Genomic DNA, 15,262 nt, shown 5'->3' on the forward strand with positions numbered 1-15,262 from the left:
TTTTCCAAGTGTACCCTTTGAATCCCATAGATATTCGATGCTTAGCATAGTAATAGCCTAAGATGAGTCTTAAGCTAAGGAGTCACGAACATTTTGGGGCCAACTGTTTATGCAGTGGAACAAGAAACCAGGCTGTTCTAAAAGGTGCAGAGCTGATTCATCACATTTCAAAATAAGTAAGCTAATACACTAGGCCCAGTCTAAGAGGTAAAAGGTCCCTTTAAATTCATTCAATCCAGACTCAAAGATTATATAACCAGATAGCATTGGCAGGGAGCCCGAAGGCAGTGAAAGGGGACCCTCATATTGCAACTGTGTTTTGCAGTTCTTGTACTTTGGATCTCATTGGACCATGCCATTGTGCTAACTGTATTTGTTAAATAATACCTCCTAAACTCAGTTACCTTAGGTAGGGATGGGCCAAGATATGGGCACCTACTTTGGAGAATCCAGGAATGTGGCCAGAAAAATGTGGTGAAGCCAAAAAGGAAAAGTGGGCAGGGCTTGATTTAAAAATGGTAGGGTATGAAATAAATGCTTTAAATCAAGGTGGACAGTCTTGGTTTTCTTCTCTCCAAGGCTGAAATATCGTAGGATCAAACGTTTTCAAAGGCAGTTGAATGGCAGGCAGGGGTCTTGCAGGGGGTTAAAAAAAGTTTAGTAGTTGTGACCATGTGATTAAAGCTCCACCTTCTTTATATATGATGGCAACAGCAGTCTGGGACTTCAATCACATGTGTGAGACCACCATCTTGACTTTTTTGACCTCACCTCCTTAGACGCCTCTACTTGCATAGGTTTTTTGTTGTGAAATAACCTCTTTAATCAGACATAATCTGTAAAAAGAACTCTATAATTGGATGTTTGGTTATATTTTAAGAGATAGTGATAAGTTGTTAATGTTGATTATACTTGCTGAGGATGAAGGGGGAAGTTTTTTTCTATTTTTCTTTTTTTTCTTTCTATTCTTTCCTTTTTCTGCACTTTTTTATTTTAAGTTTTTAAAATGTATTTCTCTATTTTTTAGTTGCATAAGTTTTACTTGTATAATATAATCTTTAATAAAATTATTAGAAACAAAAAACTCTATACAGGTGAGTGTGAGGACTAGTCATAAGTTGGTTTTTTCAGCACTGTCATAAGTCTGAATCATCGCTAAATGAATGGTTGTTAAGTGAGGACTACCTGTAATTGGAGTTTTTGGATCTTATTTTATATGCCTGTCACACTCCTTTAACTTATTTGTATCTTTACTCAATTGCTCAGGTGGCAAACAAAGGAAATACTGGGAGAAATTTCCCTGAGTATGAGGATAATGATTAGTTAATTTAGTCTGACTAGGGTGCTATTCTGTTTGTTGCAAGGATACAGGGACCATATATAGAGGTTAAGTTAGGAAAGACAATAGAAATAGAAATAGAAATGTCAAGCTCCTAATAGCAACTCACAAGCAAGGAAACACGATTCTCACAAAATCTATGCAGGCAAGTTAATTGCAAGGAAAAAGAGACTAGGTTGAAAAATCTTGAAAACTGGTTATATGTGCCTTGGGACTCATTTTTCAGTGATATTTTTGATCTTTGATCTTCTTTCTAACTGTCTCTTGGTTTAATGGGGAAGGTGCTAATAACGTGTTACCACAAAAATATCCATCTGTTCTTGTTCTGCAATATTCTGGAAATAGCTAGATTTGTTCCCAGGCTCTGTGAATTCTATCACAACCCCTTCCTGAAGTGTATCCATCCCTTGACCCCCCATGAAGAGTGGAGAATATCTCAGAAATATCACCCAAAATGCTTGGCAGAGATATACTCCTTATACCCAACCATATGGAATCTTATTAGAATTATTGAGAATAGGCTCATCAGCCCATAGCCCTGGGTGATGCAAGGGTGCTTCTGATTTTCTTACACTATGTAATTAATGACCTCAAAAAATCAGAGTAATCATGGTTAGCCTATATGAATGCATCTGCTCAGTCTTCAACTCGTAGTGACCACTATACCATGACTAATGATTAATTTACTCCTCCAACTTATGAAAAATTACTATTAGTGGCAAAGTTTGGAAAGATCCTCAAAGGAGAGATTTAGCAAGAAAGGTATGCTATTATCTGTCACTGCCAGAATGCAGAATTAGACAGCAACTGTATCAGCTGCAAATTAGTCTCTAGACTTGCATGTTGAGTTAATTGCTCTGTCATATTAAGAGCAGTCTGGAAAGAGGCTTTAAGAGGCATCGCTGACGGCATTGAATTTTATTTTTCTCTTAGATGAGGCAGACATTCAGCTGTCCAGCACAACACAAGGCTGAACCTGATTAGAAGTTCCTGCATTTGGACTGTTGATTGGGACGAGCTAACCTTTTTTAATACTTAACTGGCAGAAGGCTGTTAACACAGCCTTAACCATGTGAGTCCACATTCCTTTGACCTCATGTTCTCTTTTCATGAACCTGCCTACATCACGATTATTAACCCTGCCTTGTTCATGTTGGGAACAGTTGGTGTCTAAACATCAGGACTGATGGTTTAATCATTTGTGAGTCAAGTATTAGTGCATAATCACCTAGCATGATTTCCAATCAGTTGGCCTCATTAGTAAAAAGGTAGAACATTTAGCCACAGAATAGAAAGGTTCAGTTCAGGTATCAAAAATGGAGGCTTGCGAATGAAGTTATAAATGTCTTGGTGGTTTCAGGCCATAAGACAGCAAGTTCACTTGGCACCCATGATATTCCCATTTACTGTCATTCAAAGTTAAGCAAGATTACATTAACCATGAAATTGTAGGACAACCATGTTAGTCTATGGTGGTTAAAAATCAGGAGGAATCTGGTAGCACCTTTTCCAGCTAAGAAATTCTATTCAAAGGCCTAAGCTGCAGCTCACAAAAAGATGTTACCAAATTCCTTCTGATTTATTAACCCTGAATGTTAGTCAGCAGGAAGCATCAATAACAGAACTTGCCCAGGGATCTCCTTTATTTTATCTCCACAACAACCTTGCAAGAGTTTCTGGGCTGAGAAGGAGGAACCCAGTGAATTTCTAGGACTGAAGGTGATCTGAAGCTGGTTCTCCCCAGACAAAAAGTCCAGCACTTCAACCACCCCACCCCACCCCACCCCACCCCACTTGCCCTCTAGATTTGTCTTTCATTCTGGCATCCACAACGTCTTGCTAGTGGTTTCAAGGAAGACTGCTTTTAATATATGGCATCAGTAGGTTTCAGCAGGAATACTCAAAGCCAACCAAAGAACAGGTCACCTCAACAGTTACAGGATTTGAATCTGAAGAGATAAAGCAAACTTTCTATAGATTTAAACTCAGCCCCATTCTTGGTCTCTTAATTCATTCCGTCGGATCTTCCCTGTATTGGTTTTTGGCAGCTGCTGGACAAATTCAACCTATCAAAGACAGAAAAGTGCAAAAGAAGGGGACATGAGGATCTTTGATCAGTTACGAGACTATCTTTGCAACCTTGTTTACTAATAAGATACCCTAGAATCCATTTCCCTAGAATCCATTTCCAATTCAGTGCCCACTAAATGTGTTGGGGCATCAATGCCAAGATTTCTAGCTAGCATTGCTACAAGAAGGGTATTCGCACCTTTTTAGCTTTTCCTGTTTCTTTTTTAGACTTGTATTCTGTCGGTCTTATATTCTGCATTATGCGTCTTAATTGTACCTTGAAAAATTAATAATAAATTTAAAAAATGGGGAAAAAAAGAAGGGTATTCCTTTTTTCCCCAGACACCCAGATTTGGTTGCTGAGAGGAGGCAAGGGCCAACACTCCCTATTGCTAAGAACTGGATAATTTGTTTTCTGAAGCAGCCATCAAACCAGAAAATATATAAGGTGACCAGGTTTCCCAAGAAGTGACATCTTTTCACTGAATTTTGGAATGGTCACTGGCAGGACAATCATTTAGAAGATCCAACTCTTGACATTTCATTCTGCTGCATTTGGGTGTATTGCATTTGGGTGTGATTTTATAAATAAGGATGCCCAAGTGGATACCCATGTCTTCAGTTGCCTCTCAGCATACTTCCAAGAGAGGAATAGATACTTGCCTTTCTTGGGTATTTGTATGGCGCAGTCATTTTTTTCACATGTTCCTGTAGCTCCAAAGTTAATTTCTCCTTGTCTTGTGTTGAATAGCCCATAGACAACACCACAAACACCTTTACTACCTAAAAAGCAGAGATGGAAAATGCCCATGTCCACCAAAACAATAAGATTGATTTTTTTTAAGTTTCCTATCACTCCTGAAACTTTCTAAAGGTCTCCAAAACTAAATTCTAGAGGGCATCTCTAGAAGAATGTAATGAAGACGAGGTCATTGTAGGCACTGATTTCTATTTAGTCCATCTTTCTTCAAAAGCTGGAAGGTTGAAAGGTACATGATTTCACCTCAAACCACCCTTACAGGGCAATCCTGAGCACATGATATAGAATCTAGCTCCATCAAGTTTATTCAGTTTATTTCATTCAGTTTATTTTTTAATTACTAAAATAGATGGAAGTCATCAGTGTCAGATTTCTCCTAGCACGGAGGGACAAACTTTCCAGTTACAGTGGATCCTACAAATGTGTTCAGTATTATAACCTCCATCAGGACTGGGAGCCAGAGTGGTGCAGTGTTTAAGGGGTTGGACCAGGAGCAGTGACACTTAGGTTCAAGTCCAACTTCAACCATGAAAATTCACTGGATGATTTTGGATCTCTCATTCTCTTTCAGCCTTGCCCATCACGAAGGGTGGTTTGGGGGACAAAATAGGATGAAAGAATGTTGTATTTGCCACCTTGAGCTTCTGGGGGAAAGGAAGAATGTAAATCTAATGAATAAATGAACAAATACATTTTTAAAAGGCTGAATTTGAAATGCAAATCTAGGCTAATGTTAACTTTTTTTTTTTTGCTTGCTTTCCCCCCATTTTGCCCAACGAAGAATTCCAAGGAACTCCAAAGCTTGCCTACTCTTTGGCATCATTTTAGCTGGTTTAATCAATACATTATTCAAACATCTGAAGTATCTATGCAACTTTAGCAGAAGAGCCAAGTGCTAAAATGAAGGGGAAACATTCTTTGGAGCACATTTTGAACCAAGATATTTGTCTGCAATAGCAGAAATAAGGATAAAGGGGTTTCAAATGTATCTCTGTATCTCTGTTGTTTCTTTCAAACAATTATTCATTTAGAACTATGTTCCCCTGTTGAAAATCCCTGCTGATAATGCTAACCCTACATAGTGGAAACTTTTGCAAATCTAATACATATCATCTAGGTTGTCATCTTTCTATTGTTTTCCATTATTTGTCACTTAGGTTCTGATCTGCTCTGTGTACATCATCATAATCATCATCTGGATTGATATTAATTTGTTACTGATTATGCTGTGAATAGTGTGGATGTTTAACCATTGTTTACCATTTGCCATGGAGGATTTAGTCATTAATCTATCTGTAGATTCTACATGGAGTTTTCAATCAATCTAACTGTAAATACTGGGAGTCCCTCCCATATTTGGTGGTGTATAAATTGAATGAATGAATGAATGAATGAATGACAATTCCAACCCACCTTCTACCTATTTTTAGTGTGTATAGATTATTGCTGGGATGGCTCTTATTACCTCTCCTCTGATTGGATCTGGGCTGCTGACAGCAGCAACTTCTGTTACAGCTGGATGCTTCAAGAGCACACTTTCTACTTCAAATGGTCCAATACGATACCTAGGCAAAGGGAACGCAAAGCAATCAATGCTGGGGAAATTTATAAACTAGGAGGCAAATGGTCCTAAAATCTAGATTGGTTTTACTGGGGAGATGAAAGAGGATGCCCAATTCTGGAACATAAAGTATCTGGTGACTCTTCAGTCAGCACACCAGTACTGCCTTGTAGATCAACCCAGAAAAGTCACAAGCCCGCAGAAGTATTTCCTATCCTGCTAAGCAAGTTGTTGCACTTTCTCACAAACTCAATTTACTGGGGTGGGAGACCACTGGTGTGAACTAATAACCTGCAAGTCTATCCCGACTTTCCATCTCAACTCAGATCACCTGTCCGTGTTCTAATTCAGGGTTTGATCTCAATGGAAACTCCATGAGAAAGAAAAAATGGAAGGAAAATCTGGGTAGACCTCACCAGTTGATCATGGTGCTGAATGGGACCCAGGTTTAGCTGTTTTTTTTAAAAGAGAGCTTTGATTAGTAGGTGATGTTTTGATGTTTGTCTTATCACTCTGTTCTTGCAAAATGGTCAGCTGCTCTCTGAACTCTGGTGGGTGAAGCTATCAACAACCACAGAAAGGAAACAGACCCAGAAGAGTTGATGATATCGTCAGCTCGTCCTATAAACCAAAAGTATCCATCTTCGTCCATCACTCCTCTGTCTCCAGTGAGAAAAAAGTCCCCTCGTTCTGTCATGGCCATTTTTTGGGGAGCATCCTAAGGAGAACATTTTAGAAATATGCAATTAGCCATGTACCTACCATTCCAACTGTGGTGCACAGAGAGAGTTTCACTGACCACGGTGATGTGTCAGAAAAGATTCATCTCCCATACAAAGAAAAGGACAGGATACAATCTAAATTACTTTCGAGGCATATCTGAGAGAGAGAGAGATGATAGATAGATAGATAGATAGATAGATATAGATAGATAGATAGATAGATAAATAGATGATATAGATAGATATAGATAGATATAATGATAGATGATAGATATAGATAGATATAGATAGATATAATGATAGATGATAGATATAGATAGATGAGAGATGATAGAGAGATAGATAGATAGATAGATAGATAGATAGATAGATAGATAGATATTTGCAGGGAGAGCTAAAAAGAACTCTAAAAACCTTGAGCAAAATTAAGGAAGATTGCGACAGATTCACCAATTTCCATTACATGCGGGATCTTCCCAAGCCTTAGAGGGTTACAGGGATTCTCCAAGGCCCCAAGATGGTTTACTTACAATGTACTGAGTGAACAGACCAAGTGGTCTTTCGGGCTTCACTCTGATGGCTATTTCACCTTCTTTCCCAGGAGATAAAATATTTACGTCTTGGTCTACAATCTAGAAAAGAAATAAGCCACTCAGCCACTGGCCTTCGCTTTGATATAATCCATTTTGGTGTGCTGGACGTATTCAATTTGAAAACTAGTACGCAGGAGAAGATTGAAAGTGCCAACCTGGACATCATAAGGAATAGCAGCCTTTCCCATCGAGCCAGGCTTAATTTTCATTTTTTTTGACACTGCACAAATTATGCCCTGTAAAAAAGAAGATTACTTTATAAGAAACACACACACACACACGTAGGTGTATACATGGCACCCTCATTTTCTCCATGGTTTTGGGAGCACATACAACCTGGTCAACACATATTCACAGAGACGTCTTACTGATTTCAATAAGCTTACTCATCAAGAACTATGTAGAGGAAGGACTGCCCTCCCTGCCAACATCCTTATTCTCGCGAGTTTAATTGTGACACATATTTTGGTCAAATAAATCATTTTAAATCAATTAAAATTGGATCCCTAATTACCTCGACTATTTTTTTCTCAGTAGTGCCTATAGTTTGTGCCCCAAAACATAAAATATCTTCTGAATAGGAAGTATTTGAAACATCGGAAGCCAAAATACACCAAACTACTATACAGGCAGTCCTCGCTTAACAACCATTTGTTTAGTGATGGTTTGGACTTACAACAGTGCTGAAGAAAACAACTTATGACGGGTCCTCACACTTATAACCATTGCAGTGTCCCCACAATCAGATTATCATGATTTGGGCCCTCAGCAACCGCTTCACATTTATGACTGTCACAGCATCCTGTGGTCACATGATTGCCATTTTCAACCTTTCCAGCTGGTTTCTGGCAAACAAAATCAATGGGGAACCGTGTGACTCGCTTAACGACCACCTCAAAAAAGGTTTAATGATTGCTTCACTTAGCAACCAAAATTCTGGTCTCAGTTGTGGTCATTAAGTGAGGACTACCTGTAGTTATGTCAAATGTAAATTTTCTTCTTTTCCCTTCTGTCAGTAAACCAGTATTCCATCCTTTAGACCAGTGTTTCTCAACCTCAGCAACTTTAAGATTTATGGACTTCAACTCCCAGAATGCTGGCTGGGGAATTCTGGGAGTTGAAGTCCACACATCTTAAAGTTGCTGAGGTTGAGGAACACCGCTCTAGACATATCTGGGAGTTTTACAGTGCTTTAAAATAATTGCGAGAATGTCATGATAAATTAAATAGAACTTACTGCTTCTGTCTGTCCATAAATTTCATAGATGTTCAGTCCTGTCTTGTTTTTCCACTGTTCCATCACTTCAGAATTTAATAGTTCTCCTCCACTCATACAGTACTGCAGGCTCATGAACTTGTAACTTAATGAGGATACACAAAAGAAGAGATTTTTCAGAAGGTGGACGTAATATTTTGGGGCAGGTTATAAACAAAGCATCAAAAGACTTCTGCTAAAACTATTATTGAGAATGAGGCTCATTTTAGGAAACATTAACAAGGATAAGGAGGAGACATCTGCACCAATGGGCAACAAAAAAAATCACTCTTGGTGGGAGCTTCAACCCAGAACCTTCAAATCTCCATCTTCTTACTGAACTTCTCTGAACCCTAGTTGGAGTGTTAAGCCAAGCTCACTTTGTGTTAAGCCATAGATGTTTTATTCTTGTTTATTAAATAAATCGCAACCAACTGTGTTTCTACCTCAAGCTCAACTAGAAAACATGGTTTACAAGCAACCATAACTGGGTTTGCAGAACACACTGAGCCAAAACCAAGAAAATCCACCTACAGCTTAACACAAAATATAACCTAAGCTTTACCTTTCTGAGAACCTCAGGAGCAGGTTAGAATTACAAGCTTCAGAATGGGTTCTGAAAAGAGGTAAATCTTCACAAAAAGATTTATTTTTTTAAAGCTGCTTCTCAGCATACCTGGTGAGATCTTCCTTCACAAGCAGGCGAAACAAGGTTGGAGCACTCACAAAAATGGTGACTGGAAATTGGGAAAGAGTCTGAAAAGAAAACAAGAGTATAAAAAGAAGCCAAGCAAAGGTGGCACATGCATTACACATTGAGCTAACCCAATGGTTGATAAAGTCAGCTTTAAGCTGTGTTGGGCTCTGACGCAAATGAGCTGATGCATAGAAACGATAGGTTAGGTTGAAGGTTCTTCATCTAATCCTACTGGAAGATATATCCGTACATCCCTCTCTGTTGGGGAGGTAAAGGAAGACACTCATGAATGTAGCTTGACTCCTTTTTCCATTGTATTTATTTATTTATTTATTTTTAAATTCCTATCACCACCCATCTCCCCCAAAAGGGGACTCTGGGCGGTTTTCTTGGCATGGTACAGTACAGCTTGCCATTGTCTTCTTTTATTATTATTTTTTAACTCCCTAGTCTGTCCTACCATTCTGGAATTCACTGGTAGTCTACCATCTAAGTAAAATTACATGGGTCTATCAAGCAGCTCATCAAGAACTGAGCTGGGTTAGAGTGAATCTACTTTCCTTAGTTCAATTTTTATTTGTTACAGTCATAAACCAGTAAAAGCAGAGTGCTTAATGAATATATATATATATATATATATATATATATATATATATATATATATATAATCTTAGTAGATTATAAAGGAAATAAAATTTAAGACAAAGTTAAAACACATTTATAAAACAACCTAACTAACATCTATGACTGAGGTCCAGGGTGCAGTCTATATTTAAATTATAAAATAGACACTAAAATGATACAGATATAATCTAAAATTACAAAGAAGTGACAACATCTAAAATTTAAATGCATTATAGTGCCATAAAATGTGTTTAGCTAGTGGAAAATTGGCCCATCAGGGTCTGGCGGATCCTCTGTGCTACTGCACAAAACCTGACCAGGTGTGCTGTATCAGAAGGCAGTTTGTCTATGAGCAGCATCTGGGCATAGGCTGAGTCTACTTTCTTTAGTTATTTCTTATCCACACTTCATTTAAACCCAGCCATTTATTGGGTCACATGATAAATGATCTCCAACTATTTGTTGTGAGCCACCTAGGATCATTTTATGAGATAGGCGGCCATATAGGTTCTGTCAAAAAATAAATAAGCATGAGCAAATCTGCCCAAGAAATGTCATCTTACACTTAGGATGGTTGTTGTATCTAACTGTGATAGGCGATGGATGAAGACACATGATCCAAAAACCCATGGGTCAAAAAACGAACCCAGGACAGCCATCACCCAGCCAGTGTCTGCTGTGTTCCATACAATATCTGAAGGGGTTGCATCCAGCCAATATCTGATAAAACAAAGAACATTAAATCGTGATGAGCAATTTGATGGTCCACAAAGCCAATCATGGAAAATTACCCCAAATGGAATTGATGGAATGGAAGTGACTGATGAAATTGATGGAATGGAAGTGATTGATCAATTATACTCAATGAAGACACATTTGGCATCAAAGTCAACTAAACAGTTGACAGACATTCAACGTGATGAGTTTGACTCAATGATCGACAAGTTGTATTCAAGGATATCGACGGTTGGTGTCTTAGCGACTTGCATTTTTTTACTTCTGTTATATTTTTCTCTAGATTGTCTTTCAAAGAGCTCAGTGGTTCCTTGCTTCCCCACCTTAATCATCCCAATAACCTTGTATGCTAGGTTAGGTTGAAGGTGAGTGATCAGCCCATGTTTGCCCATTAGATTTCATATCCTTACATCTAAAGCCAACATTTTAACATTTGTTTCTTAAGCAGTCATAAGTCAGGTAACATACAGCCTCTGAACATAACAGTATCACTTAATTATAAAGAATAACAATATACTGATATTTGCCTATTAATGTTAATATCCAGCATATCTAACAATGAATTCACTATTATGAATTTTCACTCGTATTTTGAGGGGATGTCTTTGATACCTTTTGCCAATGATGGGTCTGAACCCGAGACTTCCTTGAGTGTGTTCAACCATCTTGGGAGCCCCTGTGGTTCCACTGGTGAAATAAATCATCATGGGATCATGCATCTTTGTTTTCACACAAGTGTGGTTGGCAGGAGCTTCTCTGTGCAATAAACAATATCCGACCAATTGAAAAAGTGAGAAACACAGATTATTGAAGCAGTCAAGTTCAGGCCCCATATTACTATTGTTTAATATCAAGTCACAGTATTTATTCATCCATCCCCCTATTTATATTCTGGCTTGAAGAAACTCTTTGTTTTTAGACAGATGACCTCTTCCAGCTTAGGCTTCCTGATCCTTATTTGGAGTCACTGTGAAATGAACCTTGAACTTTCTGCATGGAAAACAGGGGTTCCGATTTTGGCTTCTTCCTTCCATCTTCAGTATAATAAGAAAGGCGGGATGAAAAATAAAGAAAGAAATAAAGAAATAAAATATTTCCATTTGAGAATGTGGTTCTTGATATACTCCAGTGTGAATCTAGTTTGACCTTAAACTCAGCATCCTGAATCAAGCTTGGGAACAATTTTTAGTCGGTGATGCTGAAGTCAAACTACCCTCAAGGTGAGTTTCTTTCATGTCCCACCACAAGGAAAGATTGCTGCATGAGGAATGGTATGCCTCATGAATTCGCAACTGTGCATCATGGGAAAATAAACCATCCAAGGCACTCACCTGAGCAGTTCACCAAAGTTCAGCCATCCTTCTCGCTTGCCTTCAGAAGATACCAGCAGTTTGGTTCTCAGGGAGTTACAGTTTGGGGCAATGGAATCCACTGCAGGTGCTAAGGCATCTGTAGTGATGAGACATTTGGCTCCCGAAGCTTGGAGTCTGTACTCTATGTCCTTAGCAGTTAATTGAGATGTTGTAGGGATGATGACAATTCCTGCAAGTTTGATAATATTGGTTGTTGTCTTTTTCTAGATAGAGGTGAGCCTATGCTTGTTTTAGAAGTTCTACAACTTTTGTTTTGTTTCGGAAGTACTCCTGAAGCAGGTGGGAAGCCTGGCCAGATCAAGAACTGAAAGCTGGCTTTAAGAGCTGGTCTGACCACAGCTACTTCCTTGGGTCATTTTCCATCCTACTCTGCTGATTGTAAAGTTATTTTTTTTATTGACCTGTCCTAATGCAAGCAGTGGCCACCAGCCACCATTCTGGAATCCGGGGTAGAATGAGCAGGATTCTGTCGCCTTTGCATAGCCCACATCGGCCTGTGAGTATATTGGCCACTTTCCTGGATTGGAATCCCAACTCTTCAAAGCTCCATCTGATCTCACCTCCTCTTCCATTCATCCACCACAGGGCTGGGTTGGATGATCTTTTTCCATCCTACAAAATGAATCCAACGAAACAGAGTATTTGTTTTTCTCTTGGAACTTGGTTATAATGGGGGCAAGTTAAATTTTTCTGTGTGAGCACATCATGTCAGACTCATGCATCGTTTTGCACCCGACTCTGGTCTGCTAGCTTGGTTCTTGCAACACTCCCTTTCCCTTTTTCAAATGGGGATGTGATTCCTAGTGGCTGCTACTTGGTCCTAACTCACCCAGAAATCACATAGGTGGGATAGCAGTATCAAGTGCCATCACAGAGCGAAAGGATAGGATTAAGTGTTGGGGTCACAAAGCCCATTCAGAGTGATGGCAATACTTCAGAAACAAAGACAGACAGAGTCCTTATTTAAAAGAAAAACACTTCACCTTTTCCATTTGTGACCATTTATCCAATACATCACTTGCAAAATTGAAATAATCTGGTAGTGGCTGCTGTCCCTGGCTTACAGCTTCGTACTGTGCAGATATGGGAGAGCTGAGATGCCTGGAGTACCTGTGAAATGATCTAGGGATTTGTTTCCATATCTTGAAGAAAGAAAGCAAAATTTTCATGGCTGGGAAAAAAGAAAAAAACATGCAGTGGTGTTAATAAATATTAGCCTCTAGAGACTTAATCTACAGGAAAGAAGGGGATTAAAAATGGCAAGATAATAAATAAGTAGTATATTTATAGTTGAGTATATAAATCAGGGGGGAAATCAAAGTTCTTCACATGTATTTCTTGCGGCAATGTTTATAATCACCCTTTCAGCGAAATGAGTGCACTGTTGGAATCGCTGAAGGACCAGGTTAGGGACAGACCATCCTGGAGAAAATCTATCTGTGTGGTCGCTAAGAGCCGACAACGACTTGATGTCATGTAATCAATTAATTTCAGCTAATGTTGTCAATGCCCTCTTGAAGATCTAGGAGCAATTTTGGGAATGAACGTCTGACTCAAGAAGCTAGTCCTCCCCAGAGGCAATATGGCTACTAACCCACCATGACTTAAATAACAGGCTGGAAAATGATACTAAATTGAACATGTTTGGTTCAAATTGAAAAGGGAACATGAAGTTCATCTGCACGTAACTGACCTGCAGGATGTGCTGGTGAAGAAGCTGGAAGAACCCAAAACCGGTGAAAGAATAACTTCTTTTCTAGGTTGGTTGCCTTTTCAATTTGTCTGGTACAAAAATGGTGCAAAAATGCACGTCAGCTTTCCTTGAAGAAAACTTTCCAGGCAAGTTGCCCCTGAGATGGACTTCCATAGATGAGGGATATAGTGCAGTCCAAAACATACCTTGAGCCAGCTCACTGCTTCTCTCCTTTAATACACGGTTGTAAAAGATTACCCTAAAATATTGTAAAAGATTATCCTAAAATTGACTCTTCCTTCTAATCCAGCCACATTTTAAAGGGGAAAACTATGGACTCTGGGCTAAAAATAAGCATGGCAAAGAGCACAGAGATTTCTTGTTATCGTGATTCTTTTCTTATTTGCATCCAAGGGTTATATCTGAGTTATAATCCTGTGGATTCCACATACTGGACAACCATCTTTCTTTGAAGCTTGATTTTCCTATTCAGCAACATAACTCAGTCATTTGGGACCCTGGGTCCCACGGTCATTCAACAAACCTTTCTCTTCCCTCCTGCCCATTCCATGTTTTCCAATTGCTACGGTCAGAACACTAAATTAAACAATGACCTGAATCCAGAAGCTTCAAGGTCATATCTTCTATACTACTGATAATCTGGATGGTGTGAGAAGATTTCTTCAATCTTTATTGAAATCTGCCATTGCATCTAAGACAGCTTATTCTAACATGAGTACATCTGATCCTCACTAAGAAAGTTAAATTTTTGCAAACAGGACACTAAAGAAAAGGTAGGACTGATGACAGACAGGACAGAAGTTACCCAGATGTTCAGGCTGTTGCTCAAGCAATATGTTTAGTAGGCATAATAGCAGTTGCTTAATTTTTAAAAAGCTAAACATTTACTTAAGGAGCTGCATATAAAGTTGTTCATTTATTCAATTTCTACCACTGCAGTCAAAAGACTCACAGTGATTGTCAATATCACCGGATTATACTAAAACAAGCCAATAAAAATCAGGGGGGAAAAAAGAAAAATAAAGTTAAAACTAGCATACTATATAACTCAATACAGTGGGGAGGGGGGGAAAACAAGCTAACTAAAAATACAATCCAAAACACGGATGATGACATTGAACAGGAGATAAATTTGCTAGGAGAAATTCATGAAATTTAAAAAAATGTGTTCATAGGAAGTAAGAATGAATCATTCAGAAGTTCCAGATCTGGGAAGCCTAATCTTCTGAATCATTTTATTTGGAATTCTAGCATAATAATTGATTATGGAAGGTGGGCTGTCGAGAGGTACTTCATTTGTGCTTGTTAGCTGAAGCAACAGCTTCCCCCATTCTTGTTGCTGTTTTATTGAATTTTCCCCAGAACGGTCTTTGTCAATTCTTGAACAAACTCAACCTGTGTTGGACGAATAAATAGAACTTCTCTCATCAATGTTTTGTAGCTTTGCATGAATTCAACTGCATTACCATTGGTTCTCCTAATGCCAACAGAGCACCCAGGATAGTCTTAACAGAATTGCCACCTCTTGTAGTTAAAAGCAAAGTTGAATAACTTAACAAGTGTAAACATCTTCAAACAAGCCTCAAAAAATACATATATGGTGCCCTGGATGAAACATACATCTGGCCCATTGTGGGCCCCTTGGGAATATTAACAACAGTTTGGATCTAAAGTGATTTTCCTCCAAAAGGGTCTAAACCGAAACCATAGCTGGACTTTGCCATTCTGGAATGAGAGTGCAAAATCTTTTTCAGGGGAAAGGGCACTTTTGTCTTTGGCATGGAGAGGCCGGGGAAGGAAGGAAGGAAGGAAGGAAGGA

The 15,262-nt window shown here is 38.8% G+C and overlaps 1 protein-coding gene and 1 long non-coding RNA gene across 3 annotated transcripts in view; one reads left to right on the forward strand and one right to left on the reverse strand.

Annotated features, from left to right (window-relative positions):
• The window catches only part of LOC134505436 (uncharacterized), a 289,243-nt gene that overhangs the window by 132,654 nt on the left and 141,327 nt on the right, over positions 1-15,262 (forward strand). The gene's annotated exons all lie outside the window — the stretch shown is intronic.
• On the reverse strand, positions 3,294-12,420 carry LOC134505100 (acyl-coenzyme A synthetase ACSM4, mitochondrial-like). 2 transcript variants are annotated; one of them, XM_063314629.1, is made up of 12 exons: positions 12,131-12,420; positions 11,688-11,898; positions 10,969-11,112; positions 10,185-10,341; positions 8,977-9,056; positions 8,283-8,406; positions 7,201-7,281; positions 6,983-7,084; positions 6,321-6,448; positions 5,635-5,734; positions 4,073-4,192; positions 3,294-3,405 (listed from the first exon to the last, which is right to left on the reverse strand). In XM_063314629.1, the coding sequence occupies exons 1-12, from the start codon at positions 12,303-12,305 to the stop codon at positions 3,325-3,327; spliced, it is 1,503 nt and encodes a 500-aa protein (XP_063170699.1). In that variant the 5' UTR covers positions 12,306-12,420; the 3' UTR covers positions 3,294-3,324. The 2 variants fall into 2 exon arrangements, with proteins under 2 accessions (XP_063170699.1, XP_063170701.1); XM_063314631.1 differs by lacking the exon at positions 3,294-3,405 and having other exon boundaries at positions 4,117-4,192; positions 5,583-5,734.

This window comes from Candoia aspera, chromosome 14, assembly GCF_035149785.1.
Source record: "Candoia aspera isolate rCanAsp1 chromosome 14, rCanAsp1.hap2, whole genome shotgun sequence".
NCBI lineage: Eukaryota > Metazoa > Chordata > Lepidosauria > Squamata > Boidae > Candoia > Candoia aspera.

What these genes read in the sequence shown, in the direction of transcription:
- LOC134505100 (XM_063314629.1), bottom strand. Translation starts at nt 12,305, where the DNA reads ATGAATGGAAGAGGAGGTGAGATCAGATGGAGCTTTGAAGAGTTGGGA. An exon ending in GTCTGTTCACTCAGTACATT is followed by an intron (nt 6,449 to 6,982) that starts GTAAGTAAACCA and finishes TGTTCTCCTTAG; the next exon opens with GATGCTCCCCAAAAAATGGC. An exon ending in GATATCATCAACTCTTCTGG is followed by an intron (nt 5,735 to 6,320) that starts GTCTGTTTCCTT and finishes CCCTTTGCCTAG; the next exon opens with GTATCGTATTGGACCATTTG.